Below are 18,305 nucleotides of genomic sequence, written 5' to 3'. Positions count from 1 at the left end.
ACATCGTCAGAATCATATGATAGGAAACTCATAAATAAAAAACAACTTCCCTGTAGAAGTGCACCAATATACAGTTTTAAATTCCAATCAATGGGAAGATTAACATCTTGTCACGAGCGCCCCGTATTTTCAGACATAAAATGCTCATAATTTATCAATCTGCACTGGCACAATCCACACTCAACAACTAAAACTTTATATAGTACCTTCAACATAATAAAAACAAAACTCAAGGTACATGACAGGAGTTTTATAAAGTAAGATTTGGTTCTGAGCCACAGACAGCCATATTAGGGCCGATGATCTAAAGTTTGGTCAAAGAGGTAGTTTTTAAGAAGGATCTTAATGGAGGAAAAAAGCAAGAGAGGCAGAGATGTTTAGGGGAGTATATTATACTCCCCTAAATGCTAAATGTTGTGGCAGCTGAAGGCACAGCCACCAATGGTGGAGCAATTAAAATCCAGGATGCAGAAGACCAATTGAAGAAGTGCAGATATCTCAAAATATTATGTCGCTGGTGTTATAACCTGCCCGGACCCTGTTGGCTGGGGACAATTGGTTACCCCATGTGGTCTTGGGGAATATGAGCTCCTCCCAATGAAGAGGGCGGGGCAATCATTAACTTTTCAGCTGTATAAATAGAGTTGCCCAGTGTGGTACCGGCTAGCGAGAGAACCAGTAGTGAACTACTGGTGCTGTGTAAATATGGTTGTAAATAAAATTACTTTCTGTTGGACTCTACAAACGCGTGCTGGATCCCTCGTGGCCATCTCAAAAGCTGGACACAAGAGGGACTTGAAACAAGGATGAGAGTTTTAAAATCGAGGCCCTGCTAAACCGAGAACCAATGTAGGTCAGCGAGCACAGAGGTGATGAGTAAATCGGACAGACTTAGTGCGAGTAAGGATACAGGCAGCAGACTTTTGGATGACCTCAAGCTTATAGAGATTAGAAACCCTGTAATGGGACTATGTATCAAATATGTAAAGAGAAAAAGGATGACTCTTTGCATTCAACTTTCTATCACTGGATAAAAGTGCATGTAAAAAATAAGAACACTAGAGATGGTCCCAGCAAAACCAAGGCAGAAGCCATCCACTCAACCAGCTGAATATTTGCTCTTTTTAAAAGGCAACTGCATGCATCACAATAATGGCTACAAAAAATAAATTTAAGTATTTGTCACCTCATTAATATCACGCAATGCACAGATGACCCAAGTAGGCGGAGGTACATATAAAGAAGCCTAGTCTTTTGGGAGTGGATGGACAAAGGGATCACAAACAAGCCTATTTATGTAGTGCCTACAACAGAATAAAACATCCCATGGTGCAGTTTCTCTTTAATATTACAAAAAGTTAATTTGCATTAGATTCAGCAACAAGTGAAAATCAGGTTAAATCACCACCAGTCAGCTCTCACCCCTCAAAAAGGAAAGCAGCCTATGGTCATATGGGACTTAACCTGAGGATCACCACATCTCAGGCGTAGGGCAAGGTTGAGAAGGCGGGGCCTTCATGAATAATCTCAGCTGATACAGGAATTGAACCCTTGCTGCTGGCATTGCTCTGCATCATGAGCCAGCTGTTTAGCCCACCGAGCTAAACCAGCCCCCATCAGTTGCTAACATAAAATATCCCAGATGTATATTTCAAATTATGAGAGATTATATATTTGACATTTACCTCCACATTGAGTTTTAAAACAATTACTGTCACTCAGATCTCACTTAAGGATTAACATCCTCAAATGTCACTTACCAGCACTGAAAGAAGAACAGATCATTTGAACTCCTGGCCTTGGTCGCTCAGTAAATTTAATTGGCCGATGGCTGTATTAAAAACAGAACATTAAAGGATTATCGTTATGGTGGTCTTAACCAACATGCCTTATTTTAAACTGAGGCATAACACATTTTCTATTTACTTTGGAGAGAACTCTTTTGCTCCTGGACATTAATATTATTAAAAGTGAAATTTGGCATCAGCAGCAATAATTAATATTGATTTTAAAAATAATTCCCATGTCAATGTCAAATTTTTATAAAATTAACCACTCAGGTGACATTAATGAATAGGCTATTGGAATGACAGACTTCAACACTAATGTAAGAACTGTCTTCTGGTATTCTCCAGTCCCCCTGCCGTGTGTTTCCCGGCAGTGCGCCGTTCACTGGCTGCGGGATTCTCTACTGCCGCCGCTTGTCAATGGGTCCCATTGAAGCCACCCCACGCCACCAGCGGAGGTGCGCTGCCAGCGGAAACAGAGAATCCCAACGGCCAGAGGATCCCGGCCAAGAACTGAAAGAAACTGAAAGTTTGATATCATCTTTTTTTGAAAACTTCTAAATTCTAGTCATGAAAGGAAAGCTTTTAAAATACAATGCAAAAATAAACTTAATATATTGTTAATAAAGGAGGAGTAGAAGCAGCACAATAAAGTACTCCTGTCCATCACACAAGCTATAAGGATACAGGACAATAAGTCTTTGTAGAATTGAAATTGGTGAATATTGTCTGTGGTCCTCACAAAACAAATATTTCACCTAAACAAAATAATGTATGAACCGATACATTTTAGCATCTTCAACTCAAAGAAATTATAATTAAAATATTAGATCAATGTTCTAATATCCACCAATAAGATCACATTTCCAGCAGAAACTGGAGTTTGAGCTTTTTCCAGCTCCGGAGATAACACCTTTGTCAATGGCGTGAGTTACCTCAGGCATCACTGCGTATTCACAGGAATCTCTGCAAAGTAGGTCCAAGAAATTGCTTCCCCTCATGCAAAACTCCTTTTAATTGTTAACCAGGTGATATTGTGGCCATCTGTAAAGGTACTGTTGTTTAGTAATTTTTAAGAAAAAAATATTCATTTATGGGATGTGGATGTCGCTGGCTAGGCCAGCATTTATTGCCCACCCCTCGTTGCCCTTCAGAAGGTAGTGGTGAGTTGCCTTCTTGGACCGCTGCAGTTCTTGACATGTAGGTACACCCACTGTGCTGTTAGGGAGGGAGTTCCAGGATGTTTCACCAGCGACAGCGAAGGAGCGGCGATATATTTCCAAGTCAGGGGAGTGACTTGGAACAAAACCTCCAGGTGGTGGGGTTCCCAAGTATCTGCTGCCCTTGTCCTTCCAGATGATAGTGATCATGGGTTTGGAAGGTGTTGCCTAAGGAACCTTGGTGAGTTACTGCAGTGCATCTTGTAGATGGTATACATGGCTGTCACTGTTAGTCGGTGGTAGAGCGTTTGAATGTTTGTGGAAGGGGGAGGAATCAAGCGGGCTGCTTTGCCCTGGATGGTGTCGGGCATCTTGAGTGTTGTTGGAGCTGCACTCTCTAGGCATGTGGAGAGTATTCCATTACACTCCTGACTTGTGCCTTGTAGATGGTGGACAGGCTTTGGGGGGTCAGGAGGTGAGTTACTTGCCGTAGGATTCCTAGCCTTTTACCATAATACATTAATAGTTAATTTTGAAGAGAAGGGAACGGGAACTGCAATCAAAGAGACATAGAGGTTTACAGCACGAAAACAGGCCCTTCGGCCCAACTTGTCCATCCAGTTTTGACCACTAAGCTAGTCCTAATTGCCCGCATTTGGCCCTTATCCTTCTGTACCAGTCTTTCCCATATAACTGTCTTAATGCTTTTTAAAAGACAAAATTGTACCCGCCGCTACGACTGCCTCTGGCAGCTCGTTCCAGACACTCATCACCCTCCATGTCAAAAAATTGCCCCTCTGGACCCTTTTGTATCTCTCCCCTCAAACCTATGCCCTCTAGGTTTAGATTCCCCTACCTTTGGGAAAAGGTGTTGACTACCTTGGGCTGGATTCTCCGATTTTGAGGCTATGTCCCCATGCTGGCGTGGGAACAGTGGCATTTTACAACAGAAAAGATGATGTAAAACGGCCACCGATCCTCCATTTAGCTGGGGGCTAGTAGCGAGGCAGCTTAGAGCACCTGCTCGAGCTGCCGATACGGCCCGGAGAATTGCCGGGTCCGTGGCCGCGCATGCGCACTGCAGCGGCTGCCCCGTGCAACATGGCGCCGGCCGCTCGTGGACCCGGCCTGCGAAATAGTGCCTCCCCTTTGGCCGGCTCGCGCACCCCCGCCCCCTCCCCCCCAATAGTGCCCCAGCCCCTGTCAAAGTCCCCCCTGCCCGCGGATTGGCCCATCCCGACTGTAGCAGTGCTGGACTGAGGCTGCAGCCGCCACGCCGAGTTCCCGGCAGATGAGACCACATGTGACCGACGCCGTCCAAGTACGCTGTTTTGGAGGGGGTGGAGCATCGAGAAAGCGGCACCACCCCCGATTTGGTCGTGAACGGGGATTCTCCGGCCAATCGCCAAACACGATCTATGCCAGTCATTATTTTATAGACCTCCATGCGATCACCCCTAAGCCTCCCACGCGTCAGGGAAAAAAGTCCCAGTCTATAAAGTCTCTCCTTATAACTCAAACCATCAAGTCCCGGGAGCATCCGAGTAAATCTTTTCTGCGCTCTTCATTACACAACATAATGTGTGACACTGATTCTTAGAAATTGCAACCACAAGTTTAAATGTCATGGGCTACACATGCACCTCGATGGGCATGCACTGACAGGCACACACTGTTGGGTTGCAAATCAGGCTCAAAACTGGTTTACAAAAGCAGAGCTAAATGGCAGTACAAACACGATTGGGGGGGGGGGGGGGGGGGGGGGGGGAGAGGAGAGAGTTTACGACTGTTCTCGCCAAAGGCATTCCCCAGCAGTGGGACTGGATCCGAAGCAAGAAACACACCGTGGGGAGGGTGCGGGGGGGGGGGGGGGGGGGGGTTCGGGTAGGAGGGGAAGAGAGAGAGAGAGATAGAAAACGTGGAAAATCCCCTCTATAAGATGTGGTTCCTGTTCCTTCAATCACTCCTGTATTAGGTTTAATAGCCATTAGAAAGCTGCACAATTGATAATGAGCTGGTTCCATGTATCACTCTCTTTGCATTGTTACATTATTTTGCTTCACATTACAGCAATGACGCACTGAGCTGACTCAACAAATTTAATAAGTCAGAGTAGGAGGCAGTTCATTCTATGCCATTTTGAAGAATTTAAGGAAAAGTAATAGATATTTCGAGGAGCATGTGGTAATCAACTTTAAGCAGCCTGGATTTTGTATTTCCAGTGGTTTCCCAAACCATATTGCAGATTTCTGGGAAACTCTGACTCACATTAATTCTGGAAAACCCTAAAGAATTTGAATAGTCAGTCCATGAGCAAGCAAACATTCAAAGACATTTACACTCAGATCAATTGTTCTTCCAGCAAAGATTATAAACATGTCAAACAGCAGCCTGAACAGGTAATAAGAAATAGATCAATTTGTTTCGGATCCTATCAAGTCAATTGATCAGCAGGTTTGGTTTTCAGGAAAATGTTAACGTCCTTTTTTTACCCTACCTATTGAAAGTTAGCACATACTTTTAAAAAAATGAGCACATGCTCTGGGGCTGGAATTCTCCACCGCTTCGGGAGCTCTGCTGCAAGCGGCGGAGAATCCTGCGTTCGACAGAAAGCGGGGTCGGCACCGAGAGCGAGGTTTGCGCCACGCACCAGCGGGTGGATGCAAATAGGTCATTAATGCCCATTTGCATTCTATTAACGCAACAAGCACCACATTCTCCTGGCCCTGGTGATTCTCCGGTCCTCTGGGGTGGGAATCACATGGGCGAGAATTGGTGCAAATCTTGACAAGCATAGCCCTGACATGCGGTGGGCCACGGGTTAACTCTTTGAGAGTTGCCCCTAAAGTCCAGCAGAGAGCTACCCTCCCCAACAATGCAAGATCTGCTCACCCCATCTCCACTAGACACGCTCCACAACCAGCGATTCCCTAATTAAAGCTTCTACACACATCCAACTGTCTGCATTGTTCCAGTCATCTCCCTTCAGAGTTAGTCAGCTGTGAAACTAACAGAAAGCAGTTAACTCTCTTTGCTGTGATCCTGGAGCTTCAAACACTGACGTAAACATTGGTTAGTTTCACAGCTGACTACTTCAAAGTTATTCAGGCGTGAAGGGAGATGAATGAAACAATGCTGACAGCTGGGTGTGTGTGGAAGCTGTCAATCACAGCCCAGTAAAATCAATATCACAGAAATGATTGAAAAGCTGACAGATTAAAGATCTGCGGAGGTTTAAACCCAGCTGACTGTTTTTCTCTTTCCAGGAATTGACAAGTGCAGCCTCGTGTGTCAGCAGGTGTATTGCCCAGGTGAGTGTTAAAGCAGTGCCGCACTCCCTACCATGCAAAAAATTGAATGGGTAAGGATTGGGAATTGCTACCTGATTTGCATTCCCCGAGCAATTCAGCCAAGGTGGGAGAACATAGAGCGAGGTTCTTCGGTCCCCGACGCCGAGATCGCGTTTGCCGATTGGCCGTAGAATCCCCGTTTGAGTCGAAATAGAGGACAGCGCCACTTTTGTGCTGCTCCACCCCCTCCAACGCAACGTACTCTAGGAGTACACGCACGCCGTATCGACGGCCTCAGGATGTTACCTGAGGCCCACCCACCGATGCTCCGCCCCAAACCAGCCGAGTTCCCGACGGCGTGGGTCTCTCATGCTATTATTTGTCAGGAACTCGGCGTGGCAGCTGCGGACTCAGTCCAGCGCCGCCACAGTCGGGGGGAGAGCTGATCCACGGGCAGGGGGGACTTTGGCAGGGGTTGGGGGCACTATTTGGTAGGCCGGGTCCACGCGTGGCCGGAACCATGTTGCATGGCCAGAGAACAGTCTAACCAAGCCAGTAATCAAACAGCCAATCAGGCCAGAGAACAGTCTTACCAAGCCAGTAATCAAACCGTCAATCAGGCCAGAGAACAGTCTTACCAAGCCAGTAATCAAACAGCCAATCAGGCCAGAGAACAGTCTTACCAAGCCAGTAATCAAACAGCCAATCCGGCCAGAGAACAGTCTAACCAAGCCAGTAATCAAACAGCCAATCAGGCCAGAGAACAGTCTTACCAAGCCAGTAATCAAACAGCCAATCCGGCCAGAGTACAGTTTAACCAAGCCAGTAATCAAACCACCAATCAGGCCAAAGAACAGTCTAACCAAGCCAGTAATCAAACCGCCAATCAGGCCAGAGAACAGTCTTACCAAGCCAGTAATCAAACCGCCAATCAGGCCAGAGAACAGTCTTACCAAGCCAGTAATCAAACAGCCAATCAGGCCAGAGAACAGTCTTACCAAGCCAGTAATCAAACAGCCAATCCGGCCAGAGAACAGTCTAACCAAGCCAGTAATCAAACAGCCAATCAGGCCAGAGAACAGTCTTACCAAGCCAGTAATCAAACAGCCAATCCGGCCAGAGTACAGTTTAACCAAGCCAGTAATCAAACAGCCAATCAGGCCAAAGAACAGTCTAACCAAGCCAGTAATCAAACCGCCAATCAGGCCAGAGAACAGTCTTACCAAGCCAGTAATCAAACCGCCAATCAGGCCAGAGAACAGTCTTGCCAAGCCAGTAATCAAACAGCCAATCAGGCCAGAGAACAGTCTAACCAAGCCAGTAATCAAACCGCCAATCAGGCCAGAGAACAGTCTTACCAAGCCAGTAATCAAACCGCCAATCAGGCCAGAGAACAGTCTTACCAAGCCAGTAATCAAACAGCCAATCAGGCCAGAGAACAGTCTAACCAAGCCAGTAATCAAACCGCCAATCAGGCCAGAGAACAGTCTTACCAAGCCAGTAATCAAACAGCCAATCAGGCCAGAGAACAGTCTTACCAAGCCAGTAATCAAACCGCCAATCCGGCCAGAGAACAGTCTTACCAAGCCAGTAATCAAACCGCCAATCAGGCCAGAGAACTGTCTTACCAAGCCAGTAATCAAACAGCCAATCAGGCCAGAGAACAGTCTTACCAAGCCAGTAATCAAACCGCCAATCAGGCCAGAGAACAGTCTTACCAAGCCAGTAATCAAACCGCCAATCAGGCCAGAGAACAGCCTTACCAAGCCAGTAATCAAACAGCCAATCCGGCCAGAGAACAGTCTAACCAAGCCAGTAATCAAACCGCCAATCAGGCCAGAGAACAGTCTTACCAAGCCAGTAATCAAACCGCCAATCAGGCCAGAGAACATTCTTACCAAGCCAGTAATCAAACAGCCAATCAGGCCAGAGAACAGTCTTACCAAGCCAGTAATCAAACCGCCAATCAGGCCAGAGAACAGTCTTACCAAGCCAGTAATCAAACCGCCAATCAGGCCAGAGAACAGTCTTACCAAGCCAGTAATCAAATAGCCAATCAGGCCAGAGAACAGTCTTACCAAGCCAGTAATCAAACCGCCAATCAGGCCAGAGAACAGTCTTACCAAGCCAGTAATCAAACCGCCAATCAGGCCAGAGAACAGTCTTACCAAGCCAGTAATCAAACCGCCAATCAGGCCAGAGAACAGTCTTACCAAGCCAGTAATCAAACAGCCAATCAGGGCAGAGAACAGTCTTACCAAGCCAGTAATCAAACCGCCAATCAGGCCAGAGAACATTCTTACCAAGCCAGTAATCAAACAGCCAATCCGCCCAGAGAACAGTCTAACCAAGCCAGTAATCAAACCGCCAATCAGGCCAGAGAACAGTCTAACCAAGCAGGTAATCAAACCGCCAATCAGGCCAGAGAACAGTCTTACCAAGCCAGTAATCAAACCGCCAATCAGGCCAGAGAACATTCTTACCAAGCCAGTAATCAAACAGCCAATCAGGCCAGAGAACAGTCTTACCAAGCCAGTAATCAAACCGCCAATCAGGCCAGAGAACAGTCTTACCAAGCCAGTAATCAAACAGCCAATCAGGCCAGAGAACAGTCTAACCAAGCCAGTAATCAAACAGCCAATCAGGCCAGAGAACAGTCTTACCAAGCCAGTAATCAAACCGCCAATCAGGCCAGAGAACAGTCTTACCAAGCCAGTAATCACACAGCCAATCCGGCCAGAGAACAGTATAACCAAGCCAGTAATCAAACCGCCAATCAGGCCAGAGAACAGTCTTACCAAGCCAGTAATCAAACAGCCAATCCGCCCAGAGAACAGTCTAACCAAGCCAGTAATCAAACCGCCAATCAGGCCAGAGAACAGTCTTACCAAGCCAGTAATCAAACAGCCAATCAGGCCAAAGAACAGTCTAACCAAGCCAGTAATCAAACCGCCAATCAGGCCAGAGAACAGTCTTACCAAGCCAGTAATCAAACCGCCAATCAGGCCAGAGAACAATCTAACCAAGCCAGTAATCAAACAGCCAATCAGGCCAGAGAACAGTCTAACCAAGCCAGTAATCAAACAACCAATCAGGCCAGAGAACAGTCTTACCAAGCCAGTAATCAAACCGCCAATCAAGCCAGAGAACAGTCTTACCAAGCCAGTAATCAAACAGCCAATCAGGCCAGAGAACAGTCTAACCAAGCCAGTAATCAAACCGCCAATCAGGCCAGAGAACAGTCTTACCAAGTCAGTAATCAAATCACCAATCAGGCCAGAGAACAGTCTAACCAAGCCAGTAATCAAACCGCCAATCAGGCCAGAGAACAGTCTTACCAAGCCAGTAATCAAACCGCCAATCAGGCCAGAGAACAGTCTAACCAAGCCAGTAATCAAACCGCCAATCAGGCCAGAGAACAGTCTTACCAAGCCAGTAATCAAACCGCCAATCAGGCCAGAGAACAGTCTTACCAAGCCAGTAATCAAACCGCCAATCAGGCCAGAGAACAGTCTTACCAAGCCAGTAATCAAACCGCCAATCAGGCCAGAGAACAGTCTTACCAAGCCAGTAATCAAACAGCCAATCAGGCCAGAGAACAGTCTTACCAAGCCAGTAATCAAACCGCCAATCAGGCCAGAGAACAGTCTTACCAAGCCAGTAATCAAACAGCCAATCCGGCCAGAGAACAGTCTAACCAAGCCAGTAATCAAACAGCCAATCAGGCCAGAGAACAGTCTTACCAAGCCAGTAATCAAACAGCCAATCAGGCCAGAGAACAGTCTTACCAAGCCAGTAATCACACAGCCAATCCGGCCAGAGAACAGTATAACCAAGCCAGTAATCAAACCGCCAATCAGGCCAGAGAACAGTCTTACCAAGACAGTAATCAAACCACCAATCAGGCCAGAGAACAGTCTTACCAAGCCAGTAATCAAACAGCCAATCAGGCCAGAGAACAGTCTAACCAAGCCAGTAATCAAACAGCCAATCAGGCCAGAGAACAGTCTTACCAAGCCAGTAATCAAACAGCCAATCAGGCCAGAGAACAGTCTTACCAAGCCAGTAATCACACATCCAATCCGGCCAGAGAACAGTATAACCAAGCCAGTAATCAAACCACCAATCAGGCCAGAGAACAGTCTAACCAAGCCAGTAATCAAACCGCCAATCAGGCCAGAGAACAGTCTTACCAAGCCAGTAATCAAACAGCCAATCAGGCCAGAGAACAGTCTAACCAAGCCAGTAATCAAACCGCCAATCAGGCCAGAGAACAGTCTTACCAAGCCAGTAATCAAACAGCCAATCCGGCCAGAGAACAGTCTAACCAAGCCAGTAATCAAACCGCCAATCAGGCCAGAGAACAGTCTTACCAAGCCAGTAACCAAACAGCCAATCAGGCCAGAGAACAGTCTTACCAAGCCAGTAATCAAACAGCCAATCCGGCCAGAGTACAGTCTAACCAAGCCAGTAATCAAACCGCCAATCAGGCCAGAGAACAGTCTTACCAAGCCAGTAATCAAACCGCCAATCAGGCCAGAGAACAGTCTAACCATGCCAGTAATCATACAGCCAATCAGGCCAAAGAGCAGTCTAACCATGCCAGTAATCAAACAGCCAAGCCAAAGATGTACAGGTTTGGTAGATTGGCCATGTTTTAAACATTGTCCCTGTTTTCCAAAGATGTGCAGGTTAGATGGGGGGGTGGGGATGGGACAGGGAAGGTAGAGTGCTCTTTCAGAGGGTCGGTGCAGAATCGATGAGCCGAATAGCCTCCTTTTGCACTATAGGGAGTCTACGATTCTACGAAGTGTCAGAAGAGTTGCCGGCAGTCACAGTCAGATAAATCTCAGAACAGTTGGGGAGAATCAATTCAGGCGAGAAAGGGAAAACACAAAGAGCTTTAAGAGTTGTATTGCATGTTATTAGAGCTTCAGTACTTAATCTAGCAAATTAGTACTTAGGGATGATGACAGATTCTCACTTAGGTTTAAGAGCTCAAGAGCTCAATTGTACTGATAAGTACAGACCTGGAGTCACATGTAGGTCCGACCAGGTAAGGATGACAGATTTCCTTCCCTAAAGGACATTAGTGAACCGGGCGGGTTTTTAACGACAATCGACAATGGTTTCATGGTCACTTTTCGACTTTTAATTCTAGATTTTTATTGAATTTAAATTTCACCATGTGCTGTGGCGGGATTTGAACCCGGGTCCCCAGAGCATGACTCTAGGTCTCTGCATTACTGGTCCAGCGATAGTACCACTACACCACGCCTCTCTAACTTGATCGAGTTTTATGAGGAGGTGACGAAAATAATTGATGAAGGAAGGGCAGTGGATGTTGTCTACATGGACTTCAGTAAAGCCTTTGACAAAGTCCCTCATGGTAGACTGGTACAAAAGGTGAAGTCACATCGGATCAGAGCTGAGCTGGCAAGATGGATACAGAACTGGCTCGGTCATAGAAGACAGAGGGTAGTGGTGGAAGGGTGCGTTTCTGAATGGAAGGCTGTGACTAATGGTGTTCCGCAGGAATAAATGCTGGGATCTTATTTGTTCATAGTATATATAAATGTTTTGGAGGAAAATGTAGCTGCTCTGATTAGTAAGTTTGCAGATAACACAAAGATTGGTGAAGTTGCAGATAGTGAAGAGGACTGTCAGAGGATGCAGCAGGATATAGATCGGTTGGTGATTGGGGCAGAGAAATGGCAGATGGAGTTCAATCTGGACAAATGTGGAAGGTCTAATGCAGTGGGAATTATACAGTAAATGGCAGAACCCTGAGGAGTATTGGCAGGTAGGGAGATCTGGGCATACAGGTCCACAGATCACCGAATGTGGCAAAGCAGGTGGATAAGGCAGTCAAGAAGGCATACAAAATGCTTGCCTTCTTCAGTTGGGACATTGAGTATAAAAAGTGGCATGTCAAGAAACGTGGTTAGGCCACATTTGGAATATTGTGTACAATTCTGGTTACCACACTACCAGAAGGATGTGGATGTTTTGGAGACGGTACAGAAGAGGTTTACCAGAACATTGCCTGTTCTGCAGGCTATTAGCTATGAGGAGAGGTTGGATAAACTTGGATTGTTTTCACTGGAACGATGGAGGTTGAGAGGCAACCAGATAGGGGTTTACAAAATTATGAGTGGCATGGACAGTGTGGATAGTCAGACGTTTTTTCCCAGGGTGGAAAAGTCAATTACTAGAAGACATAGGCTTAAGGTGCAGGAGGGAAAGTTTAGAGGAGATGTGCGATGCAAGTTTATTTTATACAGAGGGTGGTGAGTGGAACGCGCTGCTAGGGGAGGTAGTGGAAGCAGCTACAATAGCAGTGTTTAAGAGGAACCTTAACGAATACATGAATAGGATGGGAATAGAGGGATACGGAAGTGATTTTAGTTTAGACAGGCATCATGATTGGAGCAGGCTTGGAGGGCCGAAGGGCCTGTTCCTGTGCTGTACTGCTCTTTGTTCTTTGATACTGCTTGCCATATTTGGACTAAACATCTGAAGATCTGAAAGTATATTACAGAAACATGGAATGTATTAAATCATGTACACTACCTACCCTGCACTTTTAAAAATGTAAGCCATGTCCAAAGATTAGAGAGTTTGCTGAAGATGTAAGCAATTGTATGAAAACAGAGAAAATGAAGCAGCTTGGATAGAAAGCTGACTGACAGACAAGAAGCAAAAGGTTAGGGTTATGAGTGCTGTTCAAGTTCGAGAAAGATTGTAAGTGGTATGCTCCAGGTCACAATGCTGGGTTCACATTTATTCTCAAGGATTATCTAGATCATTTAGACTTGAACATTAGAGCACAATATCAAATTTTTTTAGTGACATAAAAGTAGTGCAATCAGCACTGTGGACCAAGCGTCTTGAAGAGCACGTGGACAAGTTATTAGAGCGGTAGCAGATGCGATTTCCTGCAGATATGTGTGAAATGACGCATGTTGAATGTAAAACCACAGAGAATACACTCAATCAAAATATACAAAAAGAGAATTGGAGGCGCAAGTAGATAATGCATTGAAAGTAAAAGTACAGGAAAATTAACGATTAAAGGGCCAATACCAATTTGGGTTTTGTAAACAAAAGCTGAGAGCACAAAAGCAAAGAGGCTAGAATTTTTTTTTTTTTTACAAGATAAGTTGGTCACAGTTCGAGCACTGCGTGCAGTTTTGACCACCCCATTGCAAAAAGAACATTTAAGCCACGCAGGCTGGACTGGGTAAATAATGCTGCCAGTGGACCCAAGGAAAGGGAATTCATTGAATGTTTCCAGGAGGGCTTTTTGGAACAGCTTGTGATGGAGCCCACGAGGGAACAGGCCATTCTGGACTTAGTGTTATGTAATGAACCAGACTTGATTAAAGATCTTAAAGGAAGGGAACACTTAGGAGGCAGTGGTCATAATATGGTAGAATTCAATCTGCAATTTGAAAGAAAGGTAGAATCAGATGTTAAGGTGTTACAGTTAAATAAAGGTAACTACAGGGGCATGAGGGAGGAACTGATGAAAATCGACTGGGATCAGAGCATAGTGGGAAAGACAGTAGAACAGCAATGGCAGGAGTTTCTGGGAGTAATTGAGGACACAGTACAGAGGTTCATCCCAAAGAAAAGAAAGGTTATCAGAGGGGGGATTAGGCAGCCATGGCTGACAAAGGAAGTTAGGGAATGCATCAAAGCAAAAGAGAAAGCCTATAATGTGGCAAAGAGTAGTGGGAAGTCAGAAGATTGGGAAGGCTACAAAAACAAACAGAGGATAACAAAGAGAGAAATAAGGAAAGAGAGGATCAAATATGAAGGTAGGCTAGCCAGTAACATTAGGAATGATAGTAAAAGTTTCTTTAAATACATTAAAAACAAACGGGAGGCAAAAGTAGACATTGGGCCGCTCCAAAATGACGCTGGTAATCTAGTGATGGGAGACAAGGAAATAGCTGAGGAACTAAATAAGTACTTTGCGTCAGTCTTCACAGTAGAAGACATGAGTAATATCCCAACAATTCAGGAGAGTCAGGGGGCAGAGTTGAATATGGTAGCCATCACAAAGGAGAAAGTGCTAGAGAAACTAAGAGGTCGAAAAATTGATAAATCTCCGGGCCCAGATGGGCTACATCCTAGAGTTCTAAAGGAGATAGCTGAAGAAATAGTGGAGGCGTTAGTTATGATCTTTCAAAAGTCACTGGAGTCAGGGAAAGTCCCAGAGGATTGGAAAATCGCTGTTGTAGCCCCCTGTTCAAGAAGGGAACAAGGAAAAAGATGGAAAATTATAGGCCAATTAGCCTAACCTCGGTTGTTGGCAAGATTGTTTGGCATCCATTGTTAAGGATGAGATTTCTAAATTCTTCGAAGCGCAGGGTCGGATTAGGACAAGTCAGCATGGATTTAGTAAGGGGAGGTCGTGCCTGACAAACCTGTTAGAGTTCTTTGAAGAGATAACAAATAGGTTAGACCAAGGAGAGCCAATGGATGTTATCTATCTTGACTTCCAAAAGGCCTTTGATAAGGTGCCTCACGGGAGACTGCTGAGTAAAATAAGGGCCCATGGTATTCGAGGCAAGGTACTAACATGGATTGACGATTGGCTGTCAGGCAGAAGGCAGAGAGTTGGGATAAAAGGTTATTTTTCGGAATGGCAACCGGTGACGAGTGGTGTCCCGCAGGGTTCAGTGTTGGGGCCACAGCTGTTCTCTTTATATATTAACGATCTAGATGACGGGACTAGGGGCATTCTGGCTAAGTTTGCCGATGATACAAAGATATGTGGAGGGGCTGGTAGTATGGAGGAGGTGGGGAGGCTGCAGAAAGATTTAGACAGTTTAGGAGAGTGGTCCAAGAAATGGCTGCTGAAATTCAACGTGGGCAAGTGCGAGGTCTTGCACTTTGGAAAAAAGAACAGAGGCATGGACTATTTTCCCAGTGACAAAATTCATAATGCTGAAGTGCAAAGGGACTTGGGAGTCCTAGTCCAGGATTCTCTAAAGGTAAACTTGCAGGTTGAGTCCGTAATTAAGAAAGCAAATGCAATGTTGTCATTTATCTCAAGAGGCTTGGAATATAAAAGCAGGGATGTACCTCTGAAGCTTTATAAAGCATTAGTTAGGCCCCATATAGAATACTGTGAGCAATTTTGGGCCCCACACCTCAGGAAGGACATACTGGCACTGGAGCGGGTCCAGCGGAGATTCACACGGATGATCCCAGGAATGGTAGGCCTAACATACGATGAACGTCTGAGAATCCTGGGATTATATTCATTGGAGTTTAGGAGGTTGAGGGGAGATCTAATAGAAACTTACAAGATAATGAATGGCTTAGATAGGGTGGACGTAGGGAAGTTGTTTCCATTAGCAGGGGAGACTAGGACCCGGGGGCACTGTCTTTAGAATAAAAGGAAGTCACTTTAGAACAGAGATGAGGAGACATTTCTTCAGCCAGAGTGGTGGGTCTGTGGAATTCATTGCCACAGAGGGCGGTGGAGGCCAGGACGTTGAGTGTCTTTAAGACGGAAGTTGATAAATTCTTGATTTCTCGAGGAATTAAGGGCAATGGAGAGAGAGCGGGTAAATGGAGTTGAAATCAGCCATGATGGAATGGACTCGATGGGCCGAATGGCCTTACGTCCGCTCCTATGTCTTATGGCATACAGCAGGATTTCATCAGGGGTGAGAAATTATGAAGAAAAGGGACTATTTCCACCAATACAAATGGAGAGAAACCCAGCAGATATTTAATGAAAGTTTGGGGGAGAATTAGAGAGAGAGAGAGAGAGAGAGGGAGGAAGGAGGGGCTATTCTCGCCGGCAGGATCTTCTGGTTCCGCTGGTGGCAAACCCCTGCCAGTTTCCCGGTGGCAGGGGGTGGATTCAATGGCAAATCTCACTGACAGCGGCGAGAAAAGATGATCTCACCGGCTAATGATGGACCACCGAGAAACATGCCGCCAGGTGTGGAGGAGAGAGAGGAGAGATGCGATAAGTCTCCCCCCAAATAATAATGAGAGGGTTCATCGATTTCAAACACTTACCAAGAGATTAAGAGAAATTATTAAAAATGTCTTTACACAGAGGTGTTAAAACATGGAAGGCTTTCTCAAAGGAAACAGACGAGGCAGAGATCACTACATTTTTAATGGTTTGGGATAAATATTTGAAGCAGAGGAAGGCCCAAAGCTATTGGAAAAGAACAGAGGTTGGATTCATTTAGTTTGCTGGAACAAATGGATTGAGTGGCATTCCTCTGAGATGTAGACATTGATGAAATTACTCAGGAAAGCGTTGCCTCAAAAAAAGAATACCTCACACACTTGGAAATAGACTTTTTTTTAGACTGGGAGGGTTTTCATTAAAAATAAATCTTCATTCTGATGTGACGAGCAGACGATCATGGTAAAAATTTGCAGGTCTGCATTAACTAGGTGACTGGTTTGCAAACATGCTAACCCAAATTCAATCAAAAATCCTGGTGCATATTTGAAATTTATCCCTGGATCACCCATCATTAAACATGTAAATGCTATTATCATAGATACATAAATACATAGAAGATAGGAGCCCTTCGAGCCTGCTCCACCATTCATCACAATCATGGCTGATCATCCAACTCAATAGCCTAATCCTGCTGGTTCTGGACACACCTATCATTGGTAACATCTTCCCTGCATCTACCCTATCTAGTCCTGTTAGAATTTTATAAGTCTCTATTTCTCGCTGGAGTTCTTTTGAACTCCAGCGAGAACAATCCCAACCTAGTTAATCACTTTACCCTTCATAATAAAACCTGGAATAAAAAGCTGACACCATTAATGGTGCCATAAAACCACTGGGTTGCTGTATTAAAATCAATCTGGTTTAGTGATGCCCTTGAAAATCTGCCATTTTTACCTGGTGTAGTCTACAGTTGATATCAGACGTACAACCTACTCTTAACTGCCCTGTGACATGACCAGCATCAGGATGGGAAATAAATGCTGACATTATTGACAAGCCCAACCATGGTTTACAAAATAAATAAAGGCTATTATTAGGTCCAAAGAGGAGTCATAGAAAATTGCTAGAAAAGTAGCAAGCCTGAAGATTGGGAGCAGTTCAGGATCCAGCAAAAGAGGACCTGGAGATTGACTAAGTTGGGAAAAATATTCTCCGAGTAAACTTACAAATAATATAACAATGGACGGCAAAAGCTTCTATAAATGTAAACAAAGAAAATGATTGAAGAAAAATGTAGATCCCTTACAGTCCAAAACAAGATAATTTACAATGGAGAACTACGAAATGGCAGAGCAATTAAACAACTACTTTAGTTTTTGTCTTCATGGAGGAAGATACAAATAACTTCTTAGAAATGCTAAGGAACCAAGAGTCTAGTGAGAAGGAGGAATTGAAGGAAATTAGCATTAAACTAAAAGAAAGTTTTGGAAAAATTAATAGGTCTGAAAGCTGATACCCACCGCCTGATAATCTACATCCCAGGGTACAAAAGGAAATGGTGGCCATGGAAATAATGGAAGCGTTGGATATAATTTTCCAAAATTCTGCAGATTCTGGGACCATCCCAGCAGATTGGAGGGTGGCAAAGTCTAACCGTTATTTAAAAAGGGAGGGAGGACAAAAACATGGAATTACAGACTGGTTAGACTAACATCAACAGCAGGGAAAATATCAGTCTATTATAAATGATGCGATAACAGGACGCTTAGAAAGCATTAATGGGATTAGACAAAGTCAACATGGATTTATGAAACCATGTTTGACAAACCTACCAGAGGTTTTTGAGGACATAACTAGTAGAATAGGTAAGAGTGAACCACTGAATGTCGTGTTTTGGGATTTTGAAAATGAAATGAAATAATAATCGCTTATTGTCACAAGTAGGCTTCAAATGAAGTTACTGTGAAAAGCCCCTAGTCGCCACATTCTGGCGCCTGTTCAGGGAGGCTGATACGGGAATTGAACCCGTGCTGCTGGTCTTGTTCTGCTTTACAAGCCAGCTGTTTAGCCCACTGGATTTTCAGAGAAAATTGTGATAAAATCCCACATAAGACGTTAT

The 18,305-nt window shown here is 44.8% G+C and overlaps 1 protein-coding gene across 3 annotated transcripts in view; it reads right to left on the bottom strand.

Annotated features, from left to right (window-relative positions):
- The window catches only part of phip (pleckstrin homology domain interacting protein), a 323,766-nt gene that overhangs the window by 149,509 nt on the left and 155,952 nt on the right, over window positions 1–18,305 (bottom strand). For all 3 annotated transcript variants that reach the window (XM_072499823.1, XM_072499824.1, XM_072499825.1), the window contains exon 10: window positions 1,761–1,831. In XM_072499823.1, the coding sequence (XP_072355924.1) occupies window positions 1,761–1,831 (71 nt within the window). The remainder of the gene's footprint in view (window positions 1–1,760; window positions 1,832–18,305) is intronic.

The sequence above is a fragment of the Scyliorhinus torazame genome, chromosome 4, assembly GCF_047496885.1.
Source record: "Scyliorhinus torazame isolate Kashiwa2021f chromosome 4, sScyTor2.1, whole genome shotgun sequence".
NCBI lineage: Eukaryota > Metazoa > Chordata > Chondrichthyes > Carcharhiniformes > Scyliorhinidae > Scyliorhinus > Scyliorhinus torazame.
This window is presented reverse-complemented; position numbering and strand designations above follow the sequence as displayed.